The sequence below is a fragment of the Oncorhynchus masou genome, chromosome 15 (assembly GCF_036934945.1).
Source record: "Oncorhynchus masou masou isolate Uvic2021 chromosome 15, UVic_Omas_1.1, whole genome shotgun sequence".
Lineage (NCBI taxonomy): Eukaryota > Metazoa > Chordata > Actinopteri > Salmoniformes > Salmonidae > Oncorhynchus > Oncorhynchus masou.
The window spans coordinates 17,434,683-17,453,998 of NC_088226.1; the positions used below are offsets into that span (position 1 = coordinate 17,434,683).

The 19,316-nt window shown below is 41.8% G+C and overlaps 1 protein-coding gene across 1 annotated transcript in view; it reads right to left on the bottom strand.

Moving 5' to 3' along the window:
- The window catches only part of LOC135555790 (syntaxin-1B), a 61,194-nt gene extending 43,398 nt beyond the window's left edge, over positions 1-17,796 (bottom strand). The window contains exon 1 of the mRNA XM_064988523.1: positions 17,500-17,796. Coding sequence (XP_064844595.1) covers positions 17,500-17,529 — 30 coding nt within the window. The 5' untranslated portion in view covers positions 17,530-17,796. The remainder of the gene's footprint in view (positions 1-17,499) is intronic.
- Positions 17,797-19,316: the final 1,520 nt, after the last annotated feature.

A 19,316-nucleotide genomic window follows, 5' to 3' on the forward strand; every position in this document is an offset into this window, starting at 1 on the left:
CGTGTTTTAAATGATCTTGCATCACGTAGCCTAGGACCTAGTGTCTACCTAGATTATACTTCATCCTGTTGTCATATGCTCTAATGTCCACTGTTAATAACAACTGCATGACCACTTCTGTCATATGTTATTACATGCTTCATAAGAGTCTACATACCAGATGATATTACAGGGTGTTATGTCATTTACTGTACTAACCTCTGTGTCACATTGTTACATTGAATGGAATGATGGGCGTCATAAACGTGTCGTATGCCGTTATAGAGCGTTCACAGACACCTTAAGTAAAGTGAGCTTCATTCGAGGTGTTATAAAACAGTTGCTCCACAGGATAAATTGAGAATCACCAAGCGTTACCATTCAAAGGACCTCCAAGAAACTATGGCAAATGGGAGCACAGATGTATTTAGGATTATACATTTTTGTTATATATAGAAATAAAAAAAGAAACATAATACCAACAACTTGCCAAAACACAAGAATGTTCTAATAAAACGGAAGCAAAAGAATTTTACAACATCAAGGTTGCTGGAGCACACCAGGATTTGTGAAAGGTGTGAAAAAAAGGAAGATGTGCAGGCTACAGTAACAATGGCTAGTTAGGCAGGTGTCGAGCTAGCTAATTAGTTGATGTTGCAACTGCAACATTTCGTTGACCCTCCGATGGCTTAGATAGATTACTATCTAGCCATCTGTCAGCACTAGCAAGTTAACTTCACTAGCTACTGGTGGAAATAAAAACACATACTCTGTGGCACATTGCACGTTAACATCCTCTTTCACATTTTAAACGCAACGTTTTCATCTTAATACACATTATTTTACACAATCTAATTAATGCCATTAGCTATTAACCATGTTATGTGCTTTGGCTAGATTAGGGTTAGTGATATCAAGTATCCTTGGGACATCCCTACCCTAAACCCTAACCTTAACCCCTACCCTTACCTCTAACCTAACCTTAACCCTTACCTTAACCGTTTAAAATGTATATTTCAATTGGGTGACATCAGATTTAGGACATCCCAAGGATTCCATTTAGACTTTCCTGCTAGATTTGCACCTTCTTCACCACGCTGTCTTTGTGGGTGGACCATTTCAGTTTGTCCGTGATGTGTACGACGAGGATCTTAACTTTCCACCTTCTCTACTACTGTCCCATCGATGTGGATAGGGGGCTGCTCCCTATCCTCGCATTATAATGGAGATGGTCCCCACTCTTATGGGACGGCTTTCCACTAGATGTTGGAACATTGCTGCAGGGACTTGCTTCCATTCAGCCACAAGAGCATTCGTGAGGTTGGGCACTGATGTTGAGTGACTAAGCCTGGCTCGCAGTCAGTGTTCCAACTCATCCCAAAGGTGTTAGATGGGGTTGAGGTCAGGGCTCTGTGCAAGTGTTAAGATTTCCCTTCACTGGAATTAAGGGGCCTAGCCCGAAACATGAATAACAGCCATAGACCATTATTCCACCTCCACCAAACTTTACAGTTGGCACTATGTGCTGGGGCAGGTAGAGTTCACCTGGCATCCACCAAACCCAGATTTGTCCGTCAGATAGCCAGATGGTGAAGCGTGATTCATTACTCCAGAGAACACGTTTCCACTGCCCCAGAGTCCAATGGCGGCAAATTTGACTCCACTCCAGCTGACGCTTGGCATTGCGCATGGTGATCTTAGGCTTGTGTGCGGCTGCTCGGCCATGGAAACCCATTTCATGAAGCTCCTGACGAACAGTTTGGAATTCGGTAGTGTTGCAACCAAGAACAGATGATGTTTATGCGTTACGCGCTTCAGTACTCAGCGGTCCCGTTCTGTGAGCTTGTGTGGTCTACCACTTCACGGCTGAGCCGTTGTTGCTCCTAAATGTTTCCACTTCACAATAACAGCACTTACAGTTGCTGTTATTGTGTTTTTATTGCTATAGCCCCACGACAACTACCTTGGAACCTGAGACCATCCTCCAGGCTTTCCTGCCACAAGGGATCCCGTTGGACCCTGGCTTTCCTGTGACAACATTTTTGGTGGCCTACCATGGTTACTGATGTCTCCACATTTGTCGCCGTTTGCCCGGTCTGTGCACAGAACAAGACTCCTCTGCAAGTTCCGGCTGGTCTCCTCCTACCTCTGCCGGTCCCTCACTGTCCCTGGTCTCACATCTCCCTGGACTTTGTCACAGGTCTCCCCCCCGTAGGATGGCAACACCGCCATCCTGACCGTTGTGGACTGGTTTTCCAAAGCCGCTCACTTCATTCCTCTCCCCAAGCTACCCTCTGCCAAAGAGATGGCCCAGCTCATGGTGCAGCACGTCTTCCGGATCCATGGACTGCCAGTTGACATGGTCTCCGACCGGTGTCCTCAGTTCTCATCCTGGTTTTGGAAGGCGTTCTGCACCCTCGTTGGGTTGTCGGCCTGCCTGTCCTCCGGGTTCCACCCCCAGTCCAGCGGCCAGCCCGTTTCCCATCTCCTAAGTCATTAGCCCTTCTGCTGTTCATCTTCTGTTGCCCCGTACCCTTTGTATACATCCCACCATTCATGTGTCCAGAGATAATCCATGTCTCACAGCCCTTTGTCTCCTGTTGCCAGTTTGTTTTGTTTGTGAAATCTTCTGGCGTTTGTTCCCCTGCTCCTGCCTGTTTCTTGCTCTTGTTTTCTAGTCCTTCCCTGTTTTGACCGTTCTGCCTGCCCTGACACTGAGCCGGCCTGCCGGTCTGTACCTTGCCCCACCTAACTGGATTATTGACCCCTGCCTGCCCTGACCCTGAGACTGCCTGTCATTCTGGACCCTTTGCACCCTCTATGGAGTATTGATCCCTGCCTGCCTTGACCTGTCGTTTGCCTGCCCCTGTATTAGAAATAAACGTTTGTTTCTACGACACTGTCTGCATTTAGGTCAAACCTGAAATGTGACAGTATCAGGCTGGGTGAAGAAGGAGTTGGGTTCTGTAAATTCGGTCAAAGTATCCAGAGGTGGACATGTTGATTGTTTGTGTGTTTGCTTCCCAAAGGAGTGATCTTCCTGAGTGTTCAGGTAGATCCACTGAAGTTGAGGATCCCCTGTGTCTGCCATGCACGCCGTTTGGCACAACACAGACTCAGTGGCGAGCACGAGACTGAGGAGACTCTGTCTAGATGCAGAGTGTTTGCCGGATAAAGTCATGCTAGGGTATATAAGTTATCCAATGAGAGCTTTTGTTCTGAACACACCACAGTGTTTCGCTGCCAAGTTTACGGTCATGATGCAGCAGTATGTAGGAGGGAGATTCCGAGGTGTGAGAAGTGTGCAGGTGGACATGAGACAAAGTGGAGTGCTTCAATTGTGGGGGGTGGCCATGTAGCTGGGGATTAGAAATGTCCTGTGCGACTGAGACCTTTTTTAAGTTTCCAGGGTGAAGGTAGTGCAGAAAGTGTTAAATGCTGAGGCAGTGAGGAAAGTAGAGGATTGTGGGCAAAGGGTGAGGGAGCCTGAGAGTATTAGGTAGTAGGCCAGTACAGAGTGACCCAAACAGTTTGCGCTTTATTAAAGTTGGTTCTTGGCGTTTATTGCAATGGTCATTAATTGTACCGCACAGATGGAAAAGGAATCCCAGATTGAATTGGTAGTAGCAGCAGCAGAGTTTTTGGGTGTCATAGATTTTAATGCAGAAGAACCACAGGGGTTTTGAGAGAAGGGGTTCCAGCCTCCCAGGCCGACGGGCCTGGTGTATGATCTGTTAGGGCAATTGTAGTGGAAAGGTGTGGTGGGTATAGTGGTATGTATGTAGGGTTAGATGGTGGTGCAATTTCCTTTTTTATTTTTTTTTGCGAACAAATGGTCAATGCACTTTCTGAACTGTGAAAAGCAGCAATTCTAAACAAAGCGTCTCGTCTGCCGGAAAAGCACACAAAGAAGAAGACAGTTTGCAGATCCTGTGAAAAGTTATTTAGCTTCAGCTCTTGTGTCAGCGTATCATATCTCTGAAATTGGAAGACTTAAAAACAGAACAACAACACATGAGAAACGATGAAATTAAAAAGTAATTGTTTAAAGTGTACTGAAAGAGAATGTATCGTTGTGATGTGCTGCAAAATTTGCTTCATAATTTGAAATTCCTCCGGTAGCTAGCAAGCTAGCTGGCTAACTATCTAGCTATGCATAGATAGGGGCACAGTGGGGCTGCTTGTTCTCATGTCGTGGCCCTACGTCTGCGGCTAGCTAGCTACAGAAAATATTTGGATTGTGAGAAGCATGGCTCTCCAACTCTGTTCCTGGAGAGCAACATGTTGCAATTGCACCATCAACTACTTAGTTAGCTAGCTGGCAACCTGACTAATTACCAATCTCCTTTATAATATAGCTGCCATTTATATTGTAGCCTGCTCATCTTCCTTTTTTCACAGCTGTCACAAATCCTGTTGTGCCCCAGAAACCTTGATTTTGTTGTAACATTTCTTAGCTTCTGTTTCATTTTTTTTTTTTGGGGGGGGGGCAAGTTGTTGGTATTATAATGTGTCCTTTTTTATATATGGACGTGGTCCAATTTGTACAACTCAGCAGTTTATCCAAATAAAAAAAATCCTAAGTACATCTGTGCTCCCATTTGCCCATGTTTTTTAAATCCTTTGAATGGTAGAATGTTGTGATACTCTCAACTCATCCTGTGGTATAATCACATTCATAACTGTTTTATAAGACCTCAAATGAATGTCACGTTACTTAAGGTGTCTGTGCACACTCTATAACGGCAAATTACATGGTTATGACGCCCATCATTCCATTCAATGTAATAATGTGGCACAGAGGTTGGTAAATGAAATAACACCCTGTAATGTCATCTGCTATGTCGACTCTTGTGTAGCATGTAATAACATATGACATAAGTTGTCAAGCAGACTGTGTAATAGCAGTTGTTATTAACATTGACATGAGCACATATGACAACAGGATGAACAGTCAACTATATAACGCCCATTATACCTAGTTTTATAAAATCTTATTCGTTACTCATAACTATTTTAAACTACTTTGTAACAGCTTATGACAAATGCTATAATGTGTTATATAGTTGTTATAAAGGCTTTATGAATGTATACATAAGGACACCTACAGTAAAGTGTCAACAATTTGTCCCTTGTGTTAAGCAGTGAGCTGCATATTTCCTCACCTCCCCTCCCTCCTTCCATCCCTCGCCTCATGAATGAAAGAGGAAGTGGGTGATCAATTACATATTCAACTTACACATAAAAGAACAGTCTGAACTATATGTAAATGAGCATACCCACTTAAGTATAGCATCTAAAAGCTGTTTCATTGTAATTTACATAGTTATGTCCAGACTAAAATTCAATGGCTACAACTTACTATGTAATGTGGGAGCGTACTGCTACTACCACCATACCAATGTGAGATCAGCGATACTTGTAAACTAGGTAATTTAAGGATGCGAGGGGCATTGTGCCGATAGAACCAGTGATCCCACCTTTTAGAAAAATAAACACACAAATGAGGATGGATATTCGGAATGAAAGTGACAGTATGGACAAATACATTCAAAGCTGTTTCTCATATCAGGATTTGATTGTACAGTTATAATGGTACTATCAGCCCTGGATTTCCTCCCTAAATGCAGGATTCAATTGTTTGATTATTTCATTGTCAGCAATTACAATGTTGTTATAGTATGGTTTCTAAGTAAAAGGATAGTATGAGGGCTTTACATCAGCCATAAGTAGCTTCTCACCCATCAAAATGCTTTAAGTGCTTAACTTATTCATGTACTGTAGTCTGTAGCTTTATCGATAGTTAGGCTACCTGCAGGCATGGGTTCTTGAGGATGTCAAATACACAGTACATCAATCTAAATCGATCATATAAACATTTTGTCCTTCTGTTGTAAAACTATTTTACTCACTTTAGTGGGTGGATTGATATATCTGGGAGCACCTTTTAAATGTGTTTGTCATCAGGGTGTATGATTGCTCCACAGTGTAGTAAATCGATCTGACATTTACCCTTCACAATCCAAACCGACGTTGTATCTCCTCGCCCCCAAAAATGGCAAAACTCTGACCTCTAAAAGATCATACAACACAATCAGACCATCTGACATTCCTAGATTGTTTCCAAGACAAATTCCCCGAGCAATAATATTCTCCTCCGATAACATGGTGATCATGAAAACTGAGAGAGCAGGTGATAATCCAACTTCAATCTCCCCAACATAGTGGTCCTTAAAGGGACATGTTGCTGCTGAACTCTTGTCTTTCCTTTGTCCTACCATTGTCCCGAGTCATTTAAAGATGTTAGATTAAAACCATATCACGTTGATGTAGTCCTTTACAATCACACACAGGATTGAAAATGGCAGATTTGGGCACTGATAAGCTCCTAAATTGAAACAAAGTAGCTGTACAGTAACATGCTATAAATTACATCGGAGCTCTCGCTCTAAGCTTCACAGCGCTGTATGCGTTTTGATTGACAGCCGTTCTGAACTTCCCCCGTCTCTCCCGCTAGTTGAAACTTTTGCCGATGTTTTGTTGTCTGAGTAAGGGAAATGCTTTAAATTAAGAGGACTCTGTGTATTTTGAAAGATGAGACATTGAGGATTATAATGAATGCTGTTTTGATGTCATACAAGCAAGCCAAACACCTGTGAGTCCAAATGTGCACTTCACATTTCCATAATCATAAAACTCATGTCACATACAGTGTCAACGTTTTTGATCACTATGTTTGATGTACAAGTTACAAGATGACATGATGTTATACCCCGTGTTGTTCTGAACAGAATGAGCCTATGTTTGTCTATTGTGAAGAATATTTAAGGCGGAACACACACCTGAATGCACTCACGACTCCTTTCTACACTCAAAGAAAAAAAGGTTCCAAAAGGTTTTTTTGGCTGTCCCCATAGGAGAACCCTTTTTGGTTCCAGGTAGAACCTTTTTGGTTCCAGGTAGAATCCTTTTTGGTTCCAGGTAGAACCCTTTTTGGTTCTATGTAGAACTATTTTGGGTTCCATGTAGAACCCTCTGGGAAAGGATTATACATGGAACCCAATATGGTTCTACCTGGAACCAAAAGGTTCTTCAAAGGGTCTCCTATTGGGACAACCGATGAACCCTTTTTATTCAAGTGCATATGCGCACCAAAGTTACAGTCTGTTTCGCTGAATTGCCTTATGAAAGCCCTACACGGTAAGATAGTATTTTATAACGTATCTAGTCTAGCTTGGCAATAGAACAAGCTTTCAAATGATGCCCACCTGACCCAGATTGTGATTTATAATGGGATGTTTTTGGATTGTGTAAACAACAGTAATTGTTTGATGGCGAGGATGCAGGGTTGTTTTCCAATCAGAACAACTACAATTGTACTTGCTCTAGTTCCTCAACGGCACAGCTAGGAGAGCTCAAAAAAAGCACTTTATAGTTGACAACTCTTCTTTGAGTCATTGAAGTGCATTGAATTGACTTAGTAACTGTGCACACTTTGAAGAGGAGTGTGGCCACTTGAATACACAAGTTAGTCCGCTCACTCGAACCCTTGTAATCTTATGTTGCACCTACCCCACATTCTCCAAGAACATTCTTATCATGTTACTGAATGTATTCAGAGTATTTTCTGATATTGTCATCAACAAACACGGCAAAAATGTCAGTAAATGTAAAATGTACATAAAATCAATAGTGTAATGTTTGGATTCAGTCTTATGTCAGGTGAACTGTTGTGTCCTAAGCTTTGGTCTAATAATTTTCCCATAATTACATTTTGCAAACCCTTTCAATGGCAGCCATGCTTATACATATGCTTTTCATATTTCTTCCGTAAGAAACATTTCAATACATCCCTATCCATATAGGTCCATTTTCACAAGTGTAAAATGTTCAATTAAAGTCTGCATTTGTGGCAAAGAGTTGGCATACACAACACTTCGGATTCCGTGTTTCAAAACGTACAAAAACGGACTTGAATGATCATGGGCATTCAATATACAAAGAGATTTACATTCTACAGAGCTTTAACGATAGAATGATAGTCCTTGGAACGTCTTATTACTTAAAGGAGTGTGAGTCACAATAAATTCCAACTGTACGACATTGTGCGCATCCGGAGACGTCTCCATGTGGTTGGTGGTGATCTCACTTCCACCTGTGTTTAGCTTTAGGATGTGAGGTAGGCTATGAACAGTATTCCACTAGACAGCCACATGATCTCACCTGACTGATCAACCCGCTACTCTCTGACTTGTATGGGCACAGTCGGACACAGAATTCTCACAAAAGTAGGATGGATGCCAGAGCGAAAGTAATTATTCAGCGTGTTAATTTAGTGGCTAAAATTGTTGACGGGAGTAAGTGGTCTGGCCTGGAATGGCCAGTCAGCATGTCTTTCTTTAACCTACGTTGACATTTTAAAAATGCAAGCTATTCTTTATATAGCACATAGTAAAAACAATCGAGTAAAAGTGGAGTAGGAATTATCAGATGGTTTTTGGACTTTCTGGAACTCATTTGAAGTTATAACACCTGGGAAAAATGACTAGCTGTACTGAGGTAAACTTAACTATATCACAAAAAGGGGGCGCAGACATCCAGGTAGTTTCTATATAATAGATAAAGAACATGTGACAGATTCACCAGTGTGAGGTGAGTAAGACTCAAAGACAGAGACCGAGGCTGTTCCTGAGTACCCTAAGCCTACTAGACTAGGGTTAGCCTTTAACCATACCCCCAAACCCAATCCACACAAAATACATACTACACTCGGAGCAAAGGCTATTTGTTGTCCACCTCAAGTGATTTCTCCCTCCATTGTCCAGTTCATTGCCATTGAGAGGAATTTAGATGCTAAAACATGCCTCGGAGGCGTATTTGTACTGTCTAATGTGTCCACCACGTCAAGGGCACATGTACCAGTCTGTAAGTACCAGTTGGCAAACCGATCCCTCGGTCAGATGAAAGACGTCTAGCTGGAAGAAATCCGTCACATTCCCTCCTGCTATTTAATCCTGATTGGCATTTTTTTTACTACATTGTTGAACTTTTGTGTCTCCACGACTACAATTTCAGGCTTAATTACTTTTTGGGTTGACAGAGTGCAAATAAGATCCCTCTGCTTAATTGACTTTGGAGGACTCAAATACACATATAACTCATTCAGCTTGGGTCTGCGCAACCTTGTTTATTGGGGAATAAATACAATTTAGGACCTATCTACCAGTAGTTCTAGGTTTGTGTTTGTATTGTGTGTACCACTGAAAAGCACTGTGGTTTTGAATATAGTGGCTGTCTCTGCCCTTGGTTGCATATGACCTCTCAGAACACTGCGCCCGTCCCACATCATCCCCCACTCTACCACAGACAAGCTCGACTTTAGGCTAAACCAGGAAACTCTGGCTTTTCCTGGGTCATTAATTTCCAACATGGCTGCCGTTATGACTCACCGTTTGATACAAACACATCTTTAGAATAGATAATGCACATCCTTGACCTCTCCTGGAATCTACTCTCCATCCACAAAGCATCATGCCTTAAGGAAAATACTCAACACGGAGCGACCAGTATTCTCTGGTGCAATCCGCTATTACATTGATGTGGCATGTAGTCAGAGGTGGTGCTCATACATAATGTATTACTAGCTGCGGTAATCACTCATGGGGAGTGACTATTGGATGGCCATCAAATGGAGATGCTCTGCGAAACATTTTATGACCCCATTCCTTTTGAAAAAATTCCACTTAAGGATAAGAATCATTTCATCATTTCAAACAATGTGTTGGGGGGGGGGTAATGATAGCCTATACATTTACTAACTGCATCAAATGCAAATCGCCACTGTGGTCTCTGATATCATTTGTTTAGCAGTGAGCATGTTGACATTTTAGGGTCAGGTAGGATTACTGTCTCCTAGAAACTTTATAGAAATGTTCTAATATGGAATTGTGTAACATAAAAGATGCATACTTCAAATAAAAGACAACATTAGCTTCAAATGTGCCAATAAAATCCTTTACAAAAGCCGCTACAAATAGATGCAAATATGTCAAATGCATTCAGTACAGCAGAACTGCTAGGCCATGGCTTTGAGTCGGAACTTCCCTCACACAGATTTTAACATGCCGTTATTTACCTAAATATGATCATTTCTGAAGTACATCCAACAGAATTCAGTCATACACTTTGACCAAACCTCATTCAGCATGTATAATACGCTAGTGTCTCTGTCCACTCCTCTGTACACAGTTCTGCTCTGCGTTTTTTAAGTGGTGGTTTGTGCCATGCCCTTCAATGACTCAATGACAGCTTAAGGCACAATAGAGGCAAGATATATCGCAAATTTCATGTGGCATAATCTTTATTACAGCTGGCAAATTGTGCTTTGCTATCATTTGTATTCTACTATCATTACACCACGTTAGCCCTATTAGCTTTAGTATAATTTTGTACTGAGGGAGCCTTAATTAACCCTTGTTGTCAAAGGTCAAAAGGTTATAGAAGGTTCACTCGTTCATCAGCTGCTATCTGTGTTTGCTTGTATCCATTTCGATGATGGATTGTCATAAAACGTAGGCTTTTGATTCAGAATAGATGGCTACAAATGTCTCCTCTTCCAGCCTAATTCTCAACAGCCTTGATAAAAATATGAACAATGTAATCTTAAAGTTGTTTCATTGTTATATCACTGCAATAACAATATTTTGCAACATTTAAGTATGTTACTGTATAATTTGAGCTAAACGTGTTGCTAACGTAGACGTGTGGGACATGTTTGTACAGGTGAATGTTTCAATATACAGTTCCTTCAAAAAGTATTCACACCCACTTTGACTTTTTCCATAGTTTGTTGTGTTAGAAAGTGGAATTAAAATGTTTGTTCGACGATCTACACAAAATACTTTGTAATGTCAAAGTGGAAGAAAGATTCTAACATTTATGAAAAATGTATGAAAAATAAAACACTAATATATCTGAGTTAGATAAGTATTCATCCCCCTGAGACAATACATGTTAGAACCCCCTTTGACAGTGTGAGTCCTTCTGGGTAAGTCTCTAAGAGCTTTGCACACCTGGGTTGTACAATATTTGCACATTATAATTTTTTAATTTCGTCAAGCTCTGTCAAGTTGGTTGTTGATCATTGCTAGAAAGCCATTTTCAAGTCTTGCCATAGATTTTCAAGCCCGATTTAAGTCAACATTGTAAATAGGCCACTAAGGAACATTCAATGTCATCTTGGTAAGCAACACCAGTGTATATTTGGCCTTGTGTTTTAGGTAATTGTCGTACTGAAAGGTGGATTCATCTCCCATTGTCTGTTGGAAAGAAGACTGAACCAGATTTTCCTCTAAGATTTTGCCTGTGCTTAGCTGTATTCAATTTATTTTTATTCTAAACCCATAACATGATGCTGCCACCACCATGCTTGAAAATATGAAGAATGGTACTCAGTGATGTGTTGTGTTGAATTTGCACCAGACATTGAATTCAGGACAAAAAGCTCATTTCTTTGCCACATTTTTTGCAGTATTACTTAAGTACCTTGTTGCAAACGATGCATGTTTTGAAATATTTGTATTCTGTACAGGCTTCCTTCTTTTCACTCTGTCATTTAAGTTAGTATTGTGGAGTACAGTAACAACAATGTTGTTGATCCATCCTCATTTTTCTCATATCATAACCATTAAACACTGTAGCTGTTTTAAAATCCCCATTGGCCTCATGGTGAAATCCCTGAGCAGTTTCATTCGTCTCCGGCAACTGAGTTAGGAAGGACGCCTTTATCTTTGTAGTGACTGGGTGTATTGATACACCATCCAAAGCCTAATAAATGACTTCACCTCAAGGGGATATTCAGCTCAGATGTTTTTTTTTACACTACCATTCGGTGATGCTTGTTCTGTCCCAAGAAACAAAGAGATCTTCTGTTGAACCTGACAATTTCTTAATGTTTGTCATCTCAAATAAAACTTTCTTTGCGAGGCATTGGAAATCTGTTCTTGAAATTCACTCCTCGATTGAAGGACCTTACAGACGTGTGAATACTTATTGACTCCAGACAATTTTTTTTTTACACATTTCTAAAATGTTCTACAAACAAAATTCCACTTTGACATTATGGGGTATTGTGTGTAGATCAGTGACACAAAATCTAAATGTAATCCATTTTAAATGTAGGCTGTAAAACAACTAAATGTGGAAAAAGTAAAGGGATGTGAATGCTTTCTGACGGCACTTTATATACATTACCACAGAACTCTACAGGAAAAAGCCTGTCAATGCAAATAAAGGTGTGCTGTCTCGGCCGGAGACGGAAGTCAAACAGTCCTTTCCTCTGACGCAATCAGGGAGTTCCAGCTTGTGTCTTACTAAAATCCCTGTTTATCTGGGACACATTGCATGGTAGGGAGGTGAATGCTGTTTTTCTCACTCTTAAACTGAACGCTAAATACATGTGGTGAATATGAACGCTAAATACATGTGGTGAATATGAACGCTAAATACATGTGGTGAATATGAACGCTAAATACATGTGGTGAATATGAACGCTAAATACATGTGGTGAATATGAACGCTAAATACATGTGGTGAATATGAACGCTAAATACCTGTGGTGAATATGAACGCTAAATACATGTGGTGAATATGAACGCTAAATACCTGTGGTGAATATGAACGCTAAATACATGTGGTGAATATGAACGCTAAATTAAATCAAATCAAATCAAATTTTATTTGTCACATACACATGGTTAGCAGATGTTAATGCGAGTGTAGCGAAATGCTTGTGCTTCTAGTTCCGACAATGCAGTAATAACCAACAAGTAATCTAACTAACAATTCCGAAACTAATTTCTTATACACAGTGTAAGGGGATAAAGAATATGTACATAAAGATATATGAATGAGTGATGGTACAGAGCAGCATAGGCAAGATACAGTAGATGGTATCGAGTACAGTATATACATGTGAGATGAGTATGTAAACAAAGTGGCATAGTTAAAGTGGCTAGTGATACATGTATTACATAAGGATGCAGGAGATGATATAGTACAGTATATACGTATACATATGAGATGAATAATGTAGGGTATGTAAACATTATATTAGGTAGCATTGTTTAAAGTGGCTAGTGATATATTTGACATAATTTCCCATCAATTCCCATTTATTAAAGTGGCTGGAGTTGAGTCAGTGTGTTGGCAAGCAGCCACTCAATGTTAGTGGTTGCTGTTTAACAGTCTGATGGCCTTGAGGTAGAAGCTGTTTTTCAGTCTCTCGGTCCCAGCTTTGATGCACCTGTACTGACCTCGCCTTCTGGATGATAGCGGGGTGAACAGGCAATGGCTCGGGTGGGTGTTGTCCTTGATGATCTTTATGGCCTTCCTGTAACATCGGGTGGTGTAGGTGTCCTGGAGGGCAGGTAGTTTGCCCCCGGTGATGCGTTGTGCAGACCTCACTACCCCCTGGAGTGCCTAACGGTTGTGGGCGGAGCAGTTGCCATACCAGGCGGTGATACAGCCCGCCAGGATGCTCTCGATTGTGCATCTGTAGAAGTTTGTGAGCACCTTTGGTGACAAGCCGAATTTCTTCAGCCTCCTGAGGTTGAAGAGGCGCTGCTGCGCCTTCTTCACGATGCTGTCTGTGTGAGTGGACCAATTCAGTTTGTCTGTGATGTGTATGCCGAGGAACTTAAAACTTACTACCCTCTCCACTACTGTTCCATCGATGTGGATAGGGGGGTGTTCCCTCTGCTGTTTTCTGAAGTCCACAATCATCTCCTTAGTTTTGTTGATGTTGAGTGTGAGGTTATTTTCCTGACACCACACTCCAAGGGCCCTCACCTCCTCCCTGTAGGCCGTCTCGTCATTGTCGGTAATCAAGCCTACCACTGTTGTGTCGTCCGCAAACTTGATGATTGAGTTGGAGGCGTGCGTGGCCGCGCAGTCGTGGGTGAACAGGGAGTCCAGGAGAGGGCTCAGAACGCACCCTTGTGGGGCCCCAGTGTTGAGGATCAGCGGGGTGGAGATGTTGTTGCCTACCCTCACCACCTGGGGGCGGCCCGTCAGGAAGTCCAGTACCCAGTTGCCCAGGGTCTCGAGCTTGATGACGAGCTTGGAGGGTACTATGGTGTTAAATGCCGAGCTGTAGTCAATGAACAGCATTCTCACATAGGTATTCCTCTTGTCCAGATGGGTTAGGGCAGTGTGCAGTGTGGTTGAGATTGCATCGTCTGTGGACCTATTTGGGCGGTAAGCAAATTGGAGTGGGTCTAGGGTGTCAGGTAGGGTGGAGGTGATATGGTCCTTGACTCGTCTCTCAAAGCACTTCATGATGACGAAAGTGAGTGCTACGGGGCGGTAGTCGTTTAGCTCAGTTACCTTAGCTTTCTTGGGAACAGGAACAATGGTGGCCCTCTTGAAGCATGTGGGAACAGCAGACTGGTATAGGGATTGATTGAATATGTCCCTAAACACACCAGCCAGCTGGTCTGCGCATGCTCTGAGGGCGCGGCTGGGGATGCCGTCTGGGCCTGCAGCCTTGCGAGGGTTAACACGTTTAAATGTTTTACTCACCTCGGCTGCAGTGAAGGAGAGACCGCATGTGGTGAATATGAACGCTAAATACCTGTGGTGAATATGAACGCTAAATACATGTGGGGCTAAATAAAGCAACACAGGGAATCGAGGCACACAAAGCTTTAAGCAAAACGACACAAAATATACAGTAACTGGAATAACAGAATGTTTTGCTAATTCTGCATTGGACTCCAATATGTCACTGATATGTTATAGACCTGTTCTCAATAAGCTTACCAGGTAGGTACAAATTGGATGCATGTATTGAATTTATGGCTCTGCCAGTCAAGGCCATAAGTAATGTTACTGATATTCAAGACAGTATAAATGACATAATGCTCTATAGACTACCAATATGAGAGTGGTTGGCAATGCTATAGGCCTATACATAAAACAGTCCAGAAGAGTATCCACTTTGCAACTAAAATGACACTTTGGCTGCATTAAGAAAGGCAGCCCAATTATGATATCTCACTAATTAGTCGTTTGACTAATCAGATCAGCTCTGAGAAAGATCTGACATGAAAAGATATGATGTAATTGGTCAGAAGACCAATAAGTGGTAAAAAAAAACAATATATCAGAATTGGGGTGCCTGTCGAAATGCAGCCATATAACCAATAAAAATAAAAATACACACACAATTTTGCACTGAATAAATGTATTGTGTCATCATGCAGAAATATTAAGGACATTGGGTGAGTGATATATTTTGGTATTGGGAGAACAAATCAATAATGTGTGTGTGTGTCAATGACAGAGAGCAATATTAATTTTATGACATCTGTAGCCTATAATGCGTAGAAATATGTTTTAGAATAAGAAAACTATGCCTGTGCCTTTTCAACCCCCAGAATTTGGCTCAAGGTTTCAGTTTCATTTGAGGTATATGATACATAGTGCGATTGAGCTTCGATTATGTCCCTTTTTAGCAACCCCTACCCCAGTTTATAATCAATACAATTGGTACAGATACCCTCAATCGAAGGTCTATCAGCCGTCTCTTTGGATTACACCGGAATAGTCGGTATAGACATGGTAAATATAGCCGGCCAATCTTTTGCTCACTCACACATGTAGCACATTCGGTAAAACCCGTGCAGACACGGCTTGCTCAGAGTAGGACGATGTAGCGCGCAACGTATACGTCACTGTGATGTTGACGATTACATAAAATGTAATTATTACCCAATCATATAACATCTGTTGCCAGAATTACGTGATATTCGATCATTACAATATAACATCAACAATATTATTTTCATAGAACTTAGACTGACGGTAGTGATTATTTATCCATTTCACTTCAGATGGCATCCATTATTTCGGGTACGTGGGGGGGGGGGGGGGGGGGGGGGTACAAAACCATAAATTACAGGTAAAGAAATAACGAAAATCCGTCTCAGAGAGAAAGGTAATCTACAAAATGAACACGTCTAATAAACGCTCTTATGGTTCGTTTGGACATGAAAGCATCATAGCCGAGAGATTTCTGTAGCCTCGTCTCGTTGAATCTACAGTGGGCAGTGAGGCAAGTGCCTAGTGTCTGACTGAGTATGGATCTAGCTGTGTTCAGCGTTTCAGTGGGAAGGCACAGGAGGGGGCACAGAATTCATGCAAGGTGAATCCGCTGACCATGGGCTATCTCAGGAACAGTGGCACAATCACAATCATGTGCTATAATGTTCACAGCAGTATAGCCTGTATTGGCTCTACATTTGGATATAATAATCACACACAGGCACACACGCACACGCACACACCCGCTTTAGATATACGTGCAGAGCGGCAGTGAGTCCAGGCGTTTCCTCTGATATTTTATTGATCTCCAGCCGTTGGAGGTTGGGCTACGCCAAAAATGCCATGCGTGCTTCGGGCCTCATATCGATGTTATTGCCTTGTTTTTCAATTAAACCTAGACAGACAAATTGCACAAACATATGACAGTGGCTATCCTCATGGCATATATCTAGTCACCGAATGTGTTGTAAACCGGTATGAATGTGGTTTTCCAATGCAGGGAAAAAATGAAACCCTGGTGCAGATCATGCCATAGCATGGTGTCGCCAAAGCAAACCCAATTGAACCCTACAGACGCATAGTTGGGAGAGAGCTACAATTCTGTCCTCCTTGATTGAATTTGAGTCTAATACAAGGAATAGTGTAAACTATACCCCATTGTAGAGGCCAGTTATAACAAAATGTACAATCTCATATGACCCCCCACCCCCACTTTATTCGACCCCGTCCTACTCCTATTAAAACGCTCTCTCCATCAACTATCTAGAAAAAGGTAAATCCGGCTGAGGTAATTCTGAACAAATATTTCGTTCTACCAAGGGTTGAAGAACAATCGTTAACGGTGTTTGCAGGGATTGCTTGGCTAGGAGGACTATGGGCTATGATAGCTTTCATCCACTGTATTTTACCACTGTTAAGGGTAGCTGTCCATCCATATTAGCCAGCAATAAGAATTCATAAGCTTATATTGATTTGGGTGACTATCTATGGTAGAGACTATCTATGGTAGGTGTGTTTGTTTTATATTATTGCCTGTCTGCCTGCCTGTAATGCTAATAGCCCTATACTATTTTCTCAAATCACTGCATTTTAACGGACCATTAATAGAGAAGTCTTATTTTATCCTGCTCATGTTACGTGTATGATCATCAGTGCACGCATGCGGGCACCACTAGGCTATTGACACTGATGGGAAGACACATTCGAATGCGTAAAATATAAATGAATAGCCTAAAGATATCCGCCTCTGTATTTTTGGTAAGAACCGAAACCTCACATATTTGTTATGTTTGCGGTGAAGTAGCGCTCAGCAAGGAGATGTCAGACGCTGACGCCCGATTGCGCTGAGGATTCGGAAGGGAGGAGAGTGTGGAACCAAGGGAAGAGGGCAGGAATAGTATAAATATATAAGCTTACACTTCGTAGTTCTTGTGTACGATCCTTCATTGTTTCCCCGCCGTGCTGGCTAAAATATAATCGCCTGGGTTTTTCCGCCTCGTCTTCTTATGTCCAAAGGTCCGACAATTTGATATTTTTTTCTAGTATTCAAATGAGGGGATATCTTATGAGTCTCCCCTGTTAGCTACCTTCTCTGCCTTTTTTCCTTTTCTCTAGTCCCCCCTCTACCGTGCTTGTGCGTCCTCCTTGGCGGTGCAGTGTCGCCCCGCAGCGCGCTCCGACTCCAGCAAACGAATGCGATACGAGCGCGGTACCGATGCTGCAAAAAAAAAAAAGGATGAAAAAAGAAGCGATGCGGAGGGATGGAACTCTGTGCGCACGCGCGGTCTCCCTCTCTCCATCTCTAACACTTTACCTGCTATCCCTCCCCCTCCGCCCTTTTTCCCTTCGGTGTCTATCCGCAGCGCGTAATCGGTCGGCGCTCCAAGCCAACCAGTGAACTGTAGTTTGTTTTAGGTGAAGTAAAATAATTTGGTGGAATTCAATCCACGCGTATGGAGACTGGGTAGGGCAACGGAAACCCCAGCCCCCCTTCCCAAAGGAGCGGTTTCCTCAAGGGGCTCAGGGTGGTCTATAGCGGCAGGCAGAAGGAAGTGATATAATCAGAGGATAAGGTGATGTTACCCCCATTAAACACGTTTTTTATTATTATCGGAAGCCACCCACTTCAATGCACAATAGCTCTATTTATGAGCTGTCCACCACAAACTGGCAAACGCCATCACAATGACTGGAATAGAAGTCAGCTGTAGACTAAAAGGCAATGTAGCCTAAAGATTTAGAGAATTCAATATCATACTTTACTTTCTGTTTTAATATTAGGCTAATGCAGACTATTTTACTGATAGGCCTAGATTTTGAAAACCTTAACAAAATTGTATAACATTTTTTTTTTAAAGTTATTCGATTGTTATAGATCCAGACCTGCTTTCTAATAGCCTATAACCTGAGGCAAATGACATCAAAGTTGTTTCAACATTTCTTTGTTTAATTCAATTAGAATAGGCTACCATGTTAGATTTCTTTATGAGTCTACATCTTGTGTCAAAGTTATCTTATTGTATACTGTATTCAGTGGCCTTTCCCCCCAAACCAACAGAAGGAGTCATATTACTAAACATAACATGAATATTGTCTTCAACCTCGTGTTACAATTCCATTTCCTCACATGTTGACTCAATTGATCAGTTGTGCACTCACCTTCCACATTGACAGTATCCCTGAATGGCCCCTGACAGTCTGAGTATAGCCTACTGCAAAGAAGAATCAATAAGAGCTCCTAACATTATTCAATGCCTGTATTCAAGGCAATGTATAGACTTCATGTCCTAATAATGCACACAATGTCCTCATTCAGTGGAATCCTTCGTCTAGCCCAGATAAGCCAACCTGTGGCTTGGCATGGTCCAGTACTATCTGAAATACTTCTCCGTTTTAATTACAGTAACATGTACTGAGGTTAGACTGAAGTTGTTAGGCTACCAATATTACACGTGAGAAATTCAAAGGATAAACATATAGTATCTACCAATGAATCAGTACCTATGATATGCAGTGTCATCTTATATCCAGTAAGATAGTTAATAAATTGGGCCAAGGTGCAGATTCATTTCAAATAAGAATTTTATGATTGTGATGAACTCACGCTCTACTCTAATTTCCTTGGAAGTGGCAGCATACCCAGTGACGAACTGTCTTGTACTGTATAACCCACCTTGATGTCTTCCATTTAGCTGGCGTCGAGTAGAAAGAAAAAAGCAGAGATGAGGCAGGTT